At 34.5% G+C, this 12,601-nt stretch overlaps 2 protein-coding genes across 4 annotated transcripts; one reads left to right on the top strand and one right to left on the bottom strand.

Moving 5' to 3' along the window:
* Nucleotides 1–434: 434 nt before the first annotated feature.
* RB195_003827 (uncharacterized protein) lies at nucleotides 435–8,638 on the top strand (the record flags this gene model as incomplete). 3 transcript variants are annotated; one of them, XM_064201657.1, is made up of 8 exons in its annotated part: nucleotides 435–509; nucleotides 1,181–1,296; nucleotides 1,360–1,415; nucleotides 1,502–1,584; nucleotides 3,026–3,135; nucleotides 4,064–4,216; nucleotides 4,329–4,387; nucleotides 4,470–4,582. In XM_064201657.1, the coding sequence occupies 8 exons, from the start codon at nucleotides 435–437 to the stop codon at nucleotides 4,580–4,582; spliced, it is 765 nt and encodes a 254-aa protein (XP_064057536.1). The 3 variants fall into 3 exon arrangements, with proteins under 3 accessions (XP_064057536.1, XP_064057537.1, XP_064057538.1); XM_064201656.1 differs by lacking the exons at nucleotides 435–509; nucleotides 1,181–1,296; nucleotides 1,360–1,415; ... (2 more) ...; nucleotides 4,329–4,387; nucleotides 4,470–4,582 and adding exons at nucleotides 3,540–3,617; nucleotides 7,212–7,310; nucleotides 8,185–8,300; nucleotides 8,369–8,427; nucleotides 8,505–8,638 and having other exon boundaries at nucleotides 4,101–4,187; XM_064201655.1 differs by lacking the exons at nucleotides 3,026–3,135; nucleotides 4,064–4,216; nucleotides 4,329–4,387; nucleotides 4,470–4,582 and having other exon boundaries at nucleotides 1,502–1,605.
* On the bottom strand, nucleotides 6,341–6,658 carry RB195_003828 (uncharacterized protein; the record flags this gene model as incomplete). The annotated part of the gene is made up of 1 exon (XM_064201658.1): nucleotides 6,341–6,658. The coding sequence occupies one exon, from the start codon at nucleotides 6,656–6,658 to the stop codon at nucleotides 6,341–6,343; it is 318 nt and encodes a 105-aa protein (XP_064057539.1).
* Nucleotides 8,639–12,601: the final 3,963 nt, after the last annotated feature.

Here is a 12,601-nt window from a genome sequence, read left to right on the forward strand (position 1 = left end):
TCTTTCGAAGTAAGCTCAAACGATGGCAATAAATCAATGAAAATGGAGGAATATCATTAAAAAAAAGGAGTCCAACTGGTCTATTGACGATTTTGATTCATTTGTCGTCAACATATACGCTAGTACCCAGGACAATCTGATGAAAATTTTCAAAAACTAGAATTTTAGGCCTAGTTTGTAGTTTCAGGTCAAATGATTCACTGCCGAGCTTATCGCAAAAGTCATAGTTGGTGACGTCCCTTTGTGCTGTACCCCATGGATGATTGTGTATAAATGATCGGATTCAAGGGTCTTTCTGATTCATTACGGATATCTTTTTTTTATTTTACTTTTAATTTTCCAACTAAACCGTTGAAAACACTCTGTCATTTTCCAATTACCATGCACCATTGTGGTCAATTTTAGTGATTTTCACCCTAAAAAATGTTACAGAAATGCCTATCCCCTTAAAAGCAGATATTCTACCGACATATGAACAGACGAAAGATCAAGCCGCTCCTATTTCAGAGGTAATTTGTTAAGAACCTTAAACAAATACATGTTAATCTAGCAAGGGATCAGTCATTGAAGCGAGCTTTAGAATGGTCGAATAAATTTCATCAGCAAGAAAATTCAAGCATAAAAAGTCCAGAGGACAGATTTAGGGACCAACACAGCAATGTGGTCATTCTACCGCGACTGAAAATGCACAGTAATTGCATTTGGAACTCAAACAGTAAATATATTCAAAAATAGAGTATTAATTTCTGGAAAAAAAACTCTACACTAAAACAACTTAGGATCTTCATTCGCCCTCGGATAAGTCTCTTGTGAGAGAACCCTTCTTCAGGAAGAAACCACTTTCAGTGAAGTTCAATGAAAGCAGATAAATGGAAAATTTGTTTGATTATTTAGGATTTCATACACAAACTACCCGAAAAAGTAGTGTAGTATGACGGAATTCACAGAAAAAGATAAAACTACGTGGATGAGGTAAATAATTAAATAATTTGTTCGTTAAAAAAACGAGGAGAGGAAGAAGTGATATAAAGACAACGACGGTATTTTTGTAAGTATACGTACGGATGAGGCTAGAAAAATACTATAAATCCCACTCTTATGTAACCACATCTGTTTTAAATCCAGCTTCCAAATTCCATAATCAGCACAGCACATCAACTTCAGAAATTTCAATTTTCAGTTAACAGCTACAACTTTGGATGAACCTCCCGGATACGAACAACTTGAAATTCCACCTCGATTTACTCTCTCCGAGCCAACATCGACACCGTCACCACAACGGACGTGCATAAATTGGTACGTAATCAAATCCACAGACAGATAATCACAAAAAAAAAATCGTCTGCAATCCACCTTCAGCCAGGAAAACATCTGCTACCACTCTGGATCAGTATGCGAGAATGAAGAAAGTCCAGGTAAAGGCTGGATCAATTCTTATTTCACGATCCACACCTCAAAGCTTTGTTTTTTCGGAGGATGTTGTCATTTCCAAAACTTTCAGTTAAATGCGCTGAATGTAAACGGAGGGAAGCGGAGGAGATGGCCGAGTGCTGTATGGGAATTCTGGAAGTTATATGGGCTTTGGTTTCGATGTGCAAGCAATGATCACTGTTTCACATAGGCATTACTATTATTATTATTATTATTATTATTATTATTATTATTATTATTATTATTATTATTATTATTATTATTGTATTATTATTATTATTGTATTATTGTAGTCATCACAATTGTACATAATATTTACATGAATTCTTCTAAAATTTTCTAAAGATATCGCTCCTGGAATACAGCTGGAAAAAAGGAATAGATGAAGGAACGTATGAAAAAAAATGAGTTTTCTTTCCATAACAGCTAGGACCTGCCATTGGTATCCATCTAGGGACCTTTAAATCATTTAAGTTTTTTTTTGAGGAAAGTTCTGAGTTTAGCAGTGCCAGGAAGGAAGACTAGCAATGAATGGATTTGTCCAGAAAATCGTGGTAAGATAACCGTATTTAAAATGTTCCGAAGAAAGATTACTCGAGGAAGAAGATCTCTTCAGCAAATGGAGAGTTGGAATTGTTTACTAATCAAATTGTGGCATGGATCCAGAATAAAACAAGCGTTCCGTTCCATCCGTCAACAAACAAGCAGCCATAAGATCTACTCGATATTCTAATTATGCTCTACCGAAGCTGGTAGAAGCAGCAGTGGAACGATTTGGAATTTTTCGGATACATAAACATTTATACAGATTATTTAGACGGGTACATATAAATACTCAGTATTCGTAATAATAATAATAGTAATAGAGTATTCGGACATATCAGAAATGTAGTAAAGGCTCTCACAGGATATCGGCAAAATCCTGAGGATTTCACTCATTATTGACTGAAAAATATCTCAAATGAGGAGGATTTGAATTAAATCAGCCTTTTAAAAATATCTGTTTCTTACGTAAACAAGAAAAAAACAATAAGTAATAAATTAAGTTTGAAATCTGACCTGAACCATGTACTCTTCTTTTCGTGCTATTTACATCCCTGCTAATATTTTACATATTTTTTAAATTTTTTTTTGTTTTTTCAGTGGTCTTCGATTTCTGACTCTAGAAAATCTAAAGCTCTGCGGAATGAATTGCGATTAAACCTTAAAAATCTACTCAAATCTATGTGAAATCACATAAATTTAAAATTCACATAGGTTTCAAAAGGCGTCCTACAGGATAAGCAGCATTTAACTCCAACCATTCAAATACTGGATTTAATATTACTGAAACAGAGTAACAAAAAGTTTATGCAAACCTTCCATTTAACTACAATCAACAAAAATATACTAGTAAACAAATTATTAAGAGGTTTAGTTTTAAAAAAAAATTACGAATGTTTACCACCAAACTGATTATCCAGATCATTACCATTTCCAATTTCTTAGAAATCGAATTAGATTTGAATATAAATTTATACAACTATAATACTTACTTATGTAGTACTTACAATTATTTATGTGCTATCCCTACAAACTTCCTTATGTCATCCAGGAAGTTGGTAACGCATCGATTGCGCAAGTTAGGGATACAGTATCGAACAGTGTCGCCCTTATCACCGCTAGTGCTGACAATGTGACGTCAATCGCTCTTGAGTTCCACTCGTGAGTCACTCCCTTATATAAGCCACTGGGAAATAATGGGGTTTTCACAAGTTTTATTGATAACACTCGCTGGCATTTATGGCTTAATTTTAATTTTTAATCTAATTTTTATGTGAATTAATTTATCATTATAGTTATATTATTCATTAATTAGACTTGTACTGTTCACATTTATAATATTCGTTTAAATCACTAAACCAAAGATATTATTAATTCATCCGTCTGCTCTGCTGTTGCCGATGGATATTATATCATCACCTATTTATCATCTTATATCATAAAATTATATTATCATCATCCAAGCAGCTATCCGTGAATTCTAACTCGTTCTATTCGTTTTATGCGTTCAATAAATGAAAAAAAAATGTGAAAAATTTAGTGAAAAAAAAATGCCCCATCAGAGCATGATTTCGAGCGTCTCTACGATCGATTCGCCTCCTGCATATGAGCAAGCCAAAATCCATTCACCACGAACTACCGTGGTAAGGCTAAACGATCATTGAATTTGTCACTAATTCTATCCGAGTTCTGGATTTATAAATTTTAGTTTTTTTAACAGGTCACCAACCATCATTTAACACGTTTTACCTAAAGAAATCTTATCGCAGATCTGGATTCACTAATTTCAGTTTTTTAAGCAGATCAGCAACTGATTTAACGTATTTTACCTCAAGAGTCCTTAGTTTTGAATTATTTTCTGCAAATTAATTATTTTTCTTATTTTCCAAAGAGTTTTAGTGAAATGACCGCGCTGTTCTTTTAAATTTTCGGTTGGAAACTGGCTACGAGTCTCCAAAAATGAAATTCTTGAGAATTGTCATATGTTGAATATGGGGAAATATTTGAGTGTTGTTGACCGGTTAAAAGTTAAGGTCCACTACGCAGCATTAAAAAATCCTCTACATCTAATGATTATTGCTTATTCAAGTCTTATAAGGACACCTGAACTAACCATGCTCCTTCAGAATAGCCCCACTGCCACCGATGCACCACCACCGTACGAAGATCGGCGAGTCTTTCCTGGTCATCTTAGTTTTCTACCTCCAATAGAGGTGTCTTCGGCGAAGCGATGCAGCCGATGGTGAGTTATTCTATAAGTGAGTTCTTCTATTAAGGAGAATCAAATAATACCTACTACTTTTTTTTTACTTTTACCTTTTAATACCTTTTCTCAACACACAAAATGTTTTCAGCACGGTCATTCGTGTCCAACCTGGTACCGCGGAACAAGATCCGTCTGGAACATCAATTGGTACGGGAAAACTTTTCCTTGGGAAATTTTTATTGTTTTAAATAGGAAATTGAGTGTGTAAGATGACTCCAAATTTTTGAAGTGAGGTGCGAAAATTGTCAAAAAGATATCGATCGAAGAGCGGAATTCTGCGAGGAGCTACAGATGTGCATTCGTGCCAGGAGAGGTCGAGCTATGTTCCATATTAATTTGTAGCCGTTATGCTTTTAATTGTCACTCGTACAACTGTTGAATTCAAGTGTTTTTAATTATGTAGATAAATGTAAATAATAATAAACGATTAATACTGATATATTATACATAGCTTACTACAAAAAAGTAACAACACAATACGTTTTGGGGCATTAAATAAACACTTTATAAAATGGTTTTTGCTAGGGTCCATCTCAGTTCCTTACTATGGAACCTAATCAATAATCAACGTTTCTCTAAATAATGATAAGAATTAATAGATTAATATAAATAACAGTTTAATAAAATAAAACTTCTAACGCGTTTTGGGTTCTCACTAGCTAAGCTAAAGCAAATAGTGATGAACATCTTAAAGTGAAAAGAATTGGAGCTAAAATGTATTGGAAACAAATAAATTAAAACTTATGAAAATATAAATAAATAGTAGTAAATAAAAATAATAGTAAATAAAAAATAAAAAGAATAAAAACTGGTAAAATAGTAAATAAAAAAATAAAATAAACAAATAAAAAGAGAGAAAATAATGTTTTAAATATAACTCTGCAATTTATCTCAATTTGTAAATGTACGCCTCGCAATGCAGGTAATATAGAAATTAAATTCATATAAATTTACATTTTTAATCAAATGGTGAAGAATAGAAGGCCTGAATCCACCTAAGAGCGGCAAAAAAAAACTAAAGAAAATTATTTTTGCTAGAAATTGCCTCATCAAGAAAAAAAAACTTTTTTCTAAAAGTCTCAGTGGTGTCTGACTCTTGAGTACCTCAGTAAAATTGTAATAGAACTTTTCAGAGGCGCTTCGTCGGAAGTGAAGAAAAAATACGTGGTAAATTTTTGAGAAAAAGTCAAAAATGAGTTGTTTCTCTTTTTTTTTCCTCAGCATGTGTTTGAAGCATTCGAGAAGTTGGAGCTCGAAAAATAAAATGTTTTTCGAGAGTGAAAAAAGGAGGCGAATTTTGCAATGTCAAGCAAGACGATCCATAATATAATGTTTTCGTATGCTCAACTCCTCGTTTTTATCCACGCTGTGCCTTATTTTCCATCCATGCTTAGAACTTGCAAATCCCACTACGACCATTAGCACAACTTTGTTGAGGACCGTTAACGATAGAAAAATTGTTCCCAAGCTCAAATATCCTACGGTTTTTGTTCGGCTACTTCCAAGATGCCAGCCACATGGAAAAACAAGGAGAAGTAATCATGTCTTCTCAGCACCAGCCAATACGCCATCGAGAAAAAGCTTGGTCGCATAATTAGGGGCAAATGGATCATCTTGGAGTCAGCTTCTCCTTCGAATCCCAGTTGTACTGCTTTTTTTTTTAGGAAAAAGAAGACTATTTATAGAAAATGAAGACATGAATTATCATCAAAAGGATATTATTCTGAACCAACACTTTGATTTCAGAGTTAAAAGGTTATTATAGTTTAAAACAGACACTCATTGACACCCGTTACGTTTGCTGAATCCAAAAGGGTGTTCTCATAGAATAGAGGATCTGAAAAGGAAGCTACCAAACTATTATATAAAAGGAACTTTTTTGCTCTATGCCTGTGTTTTGTTTGTGGATTTCTAAATTCTCCTCATTTTTCCCACACTATAAAGTTTATCTAGTTCCCGCATAAGTAGGAAATAAAAAGAATTAGATTAAATTAATTAATTAAATTAAGTAATTAATTAAATTAAATAATTGCTGTCTTTGAAATAAATTAAAAGATATCAACTAATTTATCTCAGTCTTTTCTTGTATTTTGAACGCGTTTATTTAGTTCTAACACAAGTGGAAAATAATAGCGGGTATAATAATAACAATAATAATAATAACAATAATAATACTAATACTAATAATAATAATAATAATAATAATAATAATAATAGTAATAATAATAATAATAATAGTAATAATAATAGTAATAATAATAGTAGTAATAATAATAATAATAATAATAATAATAATAATAATAATAATAATAATAATAATAATAATAATAATAATAATAATAGTAATAGTAAAAATAATAATAATAATAATAATAATAATAATAATAATAATAATAATAATAATAATAATAATAGCATGTGGAGATACTCCAAAAGTTCTATTTCTACTCAAATTCTACTAAAAAAAATGTAGGTTCAAAAAGTGGCTTAGTAAAGGAAAGATTAGAAACAAAGGTAGTTATAAGCTTTGAAAATACTGTATGGAAAAAAAGAATAATAGAGGACCATGATGAAGGCAAGTGCAATTCTTGTATAATTTTATTCTTAATATCCTTTTATTTCTTATCCTGATTCAATATTTTGCATACGGGAGTGAACACCTACGTAGTTCACAGTTCATTTATGATTTGACGGTTTCCATTGGGCACACCCTGATGCTCCGCGCACAAACGTGCATCATCCTGGCCTTATCAGTGCTTCTCGCAACGTGACACAAAAAAATCTGTGTGTTCAAGCCGTGAATCAGTCCCTATATAAGAAGCGGGGAGTTTCGAACCTCCTACAGTTTCCCTTTATAGTATTACATGTTGATAAGATGGTGTCTTATATGCTTAAATTCACGTCTAGAAATTTCCCTATATCTTCCACCAATTTCTTTTTTTTAACCTTTTTTTTCAAATTCAATGTTTAGGAACTCTTTGTCGACGCAATGATTCCCAGCGCTACGACCAGCGATGCACCTCCTACGTACGAACAAGCCAAAGTTCACACAGAGCACAGCTCAACGCAGGTAAAATTCTATCGATTCTTAAAGAAATTGCTGTTTACGTACAAACGGGAGTCATGTTATTCTACGCTTTCTGAAGATCCAGAAACTTCCTGAAGAAAGTGTAAAACTCCTACAACAGTGCCACTAAGATGCCTCCGAAAATCCGTCACTACGGTTTTATCCGCCGCTAAACGTCGGAATCATTGTGAAAGGGCAAAACCAAGCTCTAGAAGCAGGAATCAAAAGTTAATGAGCCCGTTGATTCCTAATATACCCTCAGAATTGCTTTATTTTAGGGCTTCATTTGAGCATTTCTTTTTTAGAATATTTATTATTATATATTTTTTTGGGGAGGGTGTGACGCAGTCGGTTAGAGGCCCATTGTGGCTACACGGTCGAGGATTCGAAACCGCCCTAGTGCCAACCAAGCCTTTCAGCGCTCCACGGTTGATGAACACAGGATTGTCTGAGAGGATAAAAACACTGATTTGATCATCGGCTGGCCCCCTGAAGTCATTGTATAGGCCACCACGCGTTCCAAAGTCCTCAACGATTACGAATTCCAGTGAAACGCGTTGGCGCATCCCAAGTGGATTGGTACCCTAGTGACTTTATCCTTTTATCCTTTATATTTATTTTTTGTTTTTATTCTATACTTTATTTTCTTAAAACTCTTCAAATATATAAAAATCAGAGTTATTGGCTTGTTCTTCTTAAATCATTCATTTTTCTTCGGATTGTTTTTCTTAAGTTACAATTCTTTCGTTTTTCAAGCTCCCGAACATCATTGTGTCAAGAAATGAGTGAGAAATGATTAACCGTAACTGACAGTTACTGACACAACCTGTACTATATAACATTTAAAGAGATTCCACAACAAATACAAACAATTCAGTCAAACTCTAACGTCCCTACAGCGCCACCACCGTACGAGGGACCCCGAGATAATCCAACTCATCTGGACTTTCTACCACCAGTCGAGGTCACAAGCGCACCCAACTGTAGCCATTGGTAAGCCGAAGTTACTGTAATCGTGTAATTCATTAGTGAAGAAAATTCAATAGACGGTTAAATTCCAGTTCAATCGTTCGAGTTCAACCTGGTGCCGCTCAGGGTGAAGTGTCGGAATCCACACTTGGTGAGTTGAGCAATATTTCTCGGACTACTAACAAATGTTATTTCCTTACGCTCGACTACCATAAACAAATTTTTAAGTGAAGTGCGCGGAATGTCAAAGAAAGTCAGACGAGAGAGCCGAATGCTGCCAGGAAATCATGGTTGAAGCGTGTGCCCGGATAGCACTCGAGGTTTGCTGTGCATTGCTTCTCGGAGGGCATCATCATTCATAGTTTTTATTCTATTAATCGATATGTACATATTAATAAATTATTAATATTAATGTAATTCGTCCGAAATCCTGCTGTAAAATAGGAAATAAAAAAAGTTATTAGAAAAGAGAAAACGCTATTAGATCCTCTAAACACTTTCGCTGGGCTCAACATTACTTTCCAACTACTGCACAATTAGCCTAGCATTAATTAGTTCCTGAAGCCAGTTAATACACTGTGGATACATTTCATTTTAATCATATTATGAGGATTATCCTCGATTTCGGCACTGATTCTGATAAGCTGAACTGACAGCTTCAGAGTTTGATATAACTGTTTCGTGAAACCAAATAATGCTTTATCATTTAAGGTTTGAAAACTATCGAATAATTTTTATTCCTATTATTCGTTGAGGAGGAACCTATGGGAAAGTGGCTGATGTCAGGTCGTTGAGACTGTGTAGCTTAAAACCAATATAATTCATTTCGACATCTTTAGAATATTTATTGAATAAGTATTTGAGGTTATTGTCCACGAGTACTTTATTGAAAAGAAGGAGAGAACATTAAATTGAAAAGTGACTCTCAAACCAATTGATCTATATGGTCTAACAAAAAAAAAATTACTCGAGCTTTCTCTACTTTCCGACTGAAACGTTTTGACTCTTTATAAGCGTTATACTGAACTTTCTTTAGCGAGAAAGAAATACATACTCATTAAAAAATCTTAATAAAAGTAGTAGTAATCAGAAAAATCAGCTCAGAAAATTATTGTTAAAAATTTAAAAATAGAGATCTAGAAAAATCTGAACCAAAGTTATATATTGCATATGTTTTACATATATGTACATAGCTGTGTTAAGATAAACATTGTCCTATCCTTAAATGATTTGCTAATGCGACTCAAAAACCATCAGCTCTAAGGCCGTTGCCAGCACCTAATCATTATCCATGCTCATATCGGGCCAAATAATAATTTTATGAGGCATTTTTTGGTGGTTGACGGAACCGGATGTTGGAAACCAAAGTATGAGCTCCTAAAGTTTCTCTTTCTTAGTTATTTTTATTCTGTTAAAGAATAAATTTACCATCAATCTATACAATATAATAATCATGTAATTTTATCGTGAATAATAGTAATAATATGAATATTTTTCTGCTATTCCTGTTTCAAAATTACAATTCCTAAGCAAATTCGTTAAATTAAAGCATGGAGTGGAGTAGCGAGAAACGAGCATAGCACAGCTCAGCCATGCAGAAATAAATGTCAGGATAATTGCGGCCTGGATGACGCAGGTCTCCAAGATTGAAGTAAAAATGGAAAGCCTGAACAAGACATATTTTCACGGTACGCATTTGATACGAGTTTGATGTGGAGCTGGGAAGGAAGCGGGAAGAATTATTGCATGGAATATTGCAATATGTGCGATGAGATGCTGACATCATTGAAAAAGCATCGTCCCTATTCAATTGTACACGGCACTAAGCTGTAAGTATTAATGGCAATTTCAGGAAAAATTCGAGACAGGTAGTCTGCAATTTCGGTTTGGAATGACCAATATTTCCCCAGCAATAGACCTGCAATAGTGGTTTAAAATAATGTAAAGACAGAACATTTAAAAAATAATTTTTTCCATCAAAAGAGTGGTGTTTTCAATCAAAAAAAAAAAAGACAGACGGAGCAGCATAGAACGAATTGAAAAACCACAAAGGAATCGTCCTCTCGGAGGTACCACTCGTACGTTTTCGGCTTTCGCTCAAAGAGATCTTTCATTTCAGGATGCTCCATTAAACCAATGCGGCCCCAAAAAATTAGGGTCGGATACAAATCATCAACAAAATCCAAACGCTTAAGCTTCGTTGCGCTAGTATTGTTCTACCACACCAGGATTTTATCGGAGAAAATTGAACCAAGGTTATATATTGCGTATGTACATATATGTACATAACTACGTTAGAATAAACATCGGCCTATCCTTAAATTTCTGTGGAAATTCATTTTAAATCCACAGTTGTAGGTGCGGAAAAATCATACTGAAATGTGTATTTAGTGATGCTTTTAGATAAACTTATTTATATTTAAGGTACCTATTTACAATAAATAGCAAATCGTAGGATAAAGTCCGCCTTTTACTTCTATTTCTCGCGTGTTCGTCAGTATAGAAATCCAATTGAGGATTCCGGTAGTTTTTCCTTGGATCTCATTTAGTTGAGAAGATTTGAATGATACTTCTTGGAGCAAAATAAAAAGGAGAAAATTCAATTATTTTGGGCTCAGAGGGAAAGATATTGCGAAAAGGACATTTGTTCCGTAGACGTCTAGGGCTGTGTAGCAGAAACGTACAGAAATATTGAGAAAAGGGGCCCACGTAATATGTGAGATCTGAAACGCAGGTATGGGAATGAATATGGATAGTCTCTGTTGACGGTTCATTAATTGCTAAATCCAGCTTCCATAGGAAAAAATTCTTTTCGCAAGGAATTTATTGATATTACAAGGTTGGCGGTGTATAAATAGTAGGTAAATGGAGAAAAGAACAGTTTTTTTCCGAAATATTCTGGTTTTTGAGGTACAACAATGTGTATGGGAACGCGCTCACGTAGGAATATATTTATGCAAAACTGAAAACTCAATGAGGAGAGCAAAACTTCAACTCGGCGGGACATCACGTAGAGTCTCGAGAAGCAGTGTCCCGATGGATGCTGCTATTTCCAGTTGAATGAATTATCATCAGCTCATGTGCTCTTTCCCATACATATTGGATATTGGATTTCGCGTGAGGATTTCTCACCTTCTGTAGGAGCAGAAGAATGACCTGCTAACCCACCACACCTCATGCTTTGAAGGGTCAGTATTGTTCTGTAAAATTCAGGCGAAATTCTGGTGAGCTTTGTTCCATCTTGTCTTTTTTTTTGTTTTATGGCACACCTGCAGGTGCTTTCAGTAAATAAATAAATAAATAAATAAATTTTTCTCACAGGATAGTATTAGTATAGACGCACTTGCAGTCAGCACCATAGCTTCTTTATTCAGATTTGTAACGAAACCTTGTACAGTTGCATGAACAGAATTTTTGCAGGATTCCACTCTACAACGTAGATAAAACTGGTAAATGGCCGGTACATCCATGAGGTGTGCAAGGGTATGGATTTGATTGAATCCTGGCCTAGCGATTTCTTGGCTATGAAAAAGGCGACGACCCTAAAACGTTAGCTGAAATAAACTCCCGTTAGTAGTCATAAGCTTGTGCTAAACTTGGAGCTAAAAAATTACTTTCATTCACAGTTTCTGGATTATCAAAGTTTCTTATCGCCAGAAACTCCGTTTTTATCGAAGCGTGAAATCTAAACGAAGCCATAATTTTATGCTAACCAGCAGAGATTCAGGATTTGTTCAAAAGTAGTTTTCTATAATATTATGCTCCAAAGAAAAATTTATTTATTTATTGCTTTCGTTTTTAGAAAAGATAAATACGCAAGATGGTGTTCAGTACAAAATTCTGGAAGTTCTGCCTAAACCCAGACATTCGGTCCTTCTGCAGTAGATGAAAATCTCTGCCAATATGAATTGTAGGAATGAGGTATTGCATGGTTGGATTGGAGTAATGTGGAATCGTCCCCCCTCCAACGGAGGTCAGTAAAAAGTGTTAGGAAAATATATTAATGGAAAATAATAGAAAATATAAGAATATATCAAAAAATATTGCTTACAACCATCAATATGTACCGGTAAATATGTTTATACTCCCGCCAACTGTACGTCAACAGTTGTCAAACGACAGTAATCCTGACGCAACCAATGGTCAGTATTACTTTCCACTGCCATTTCTCGCTCTTCCCGTATCACTTCATAACATTCTCGAATGTTGTGAGTCATTTGATGCCGACGCAGTCGTCGTGCAGTTGATCCTCGCTGTTTTGGCCAAGCGGCTTTACAACGTCGCGATGAGCTGCCATCGATGCACCACCAACTACACAACCGAAA

The sequence above is a fragment of the Necator americanus genome, chromosome IV (assembly GCF_031761385.1).
Source record: "Necator americanus strain Aroian chromosome IV, whole genome shotgun sequence".
Lineage (NCBI taxonomy): Eukaryota > Metazoa > Nematoda > Chromadorea > Rhabditida > Ancylostomatidae > Necator > Necator americanus.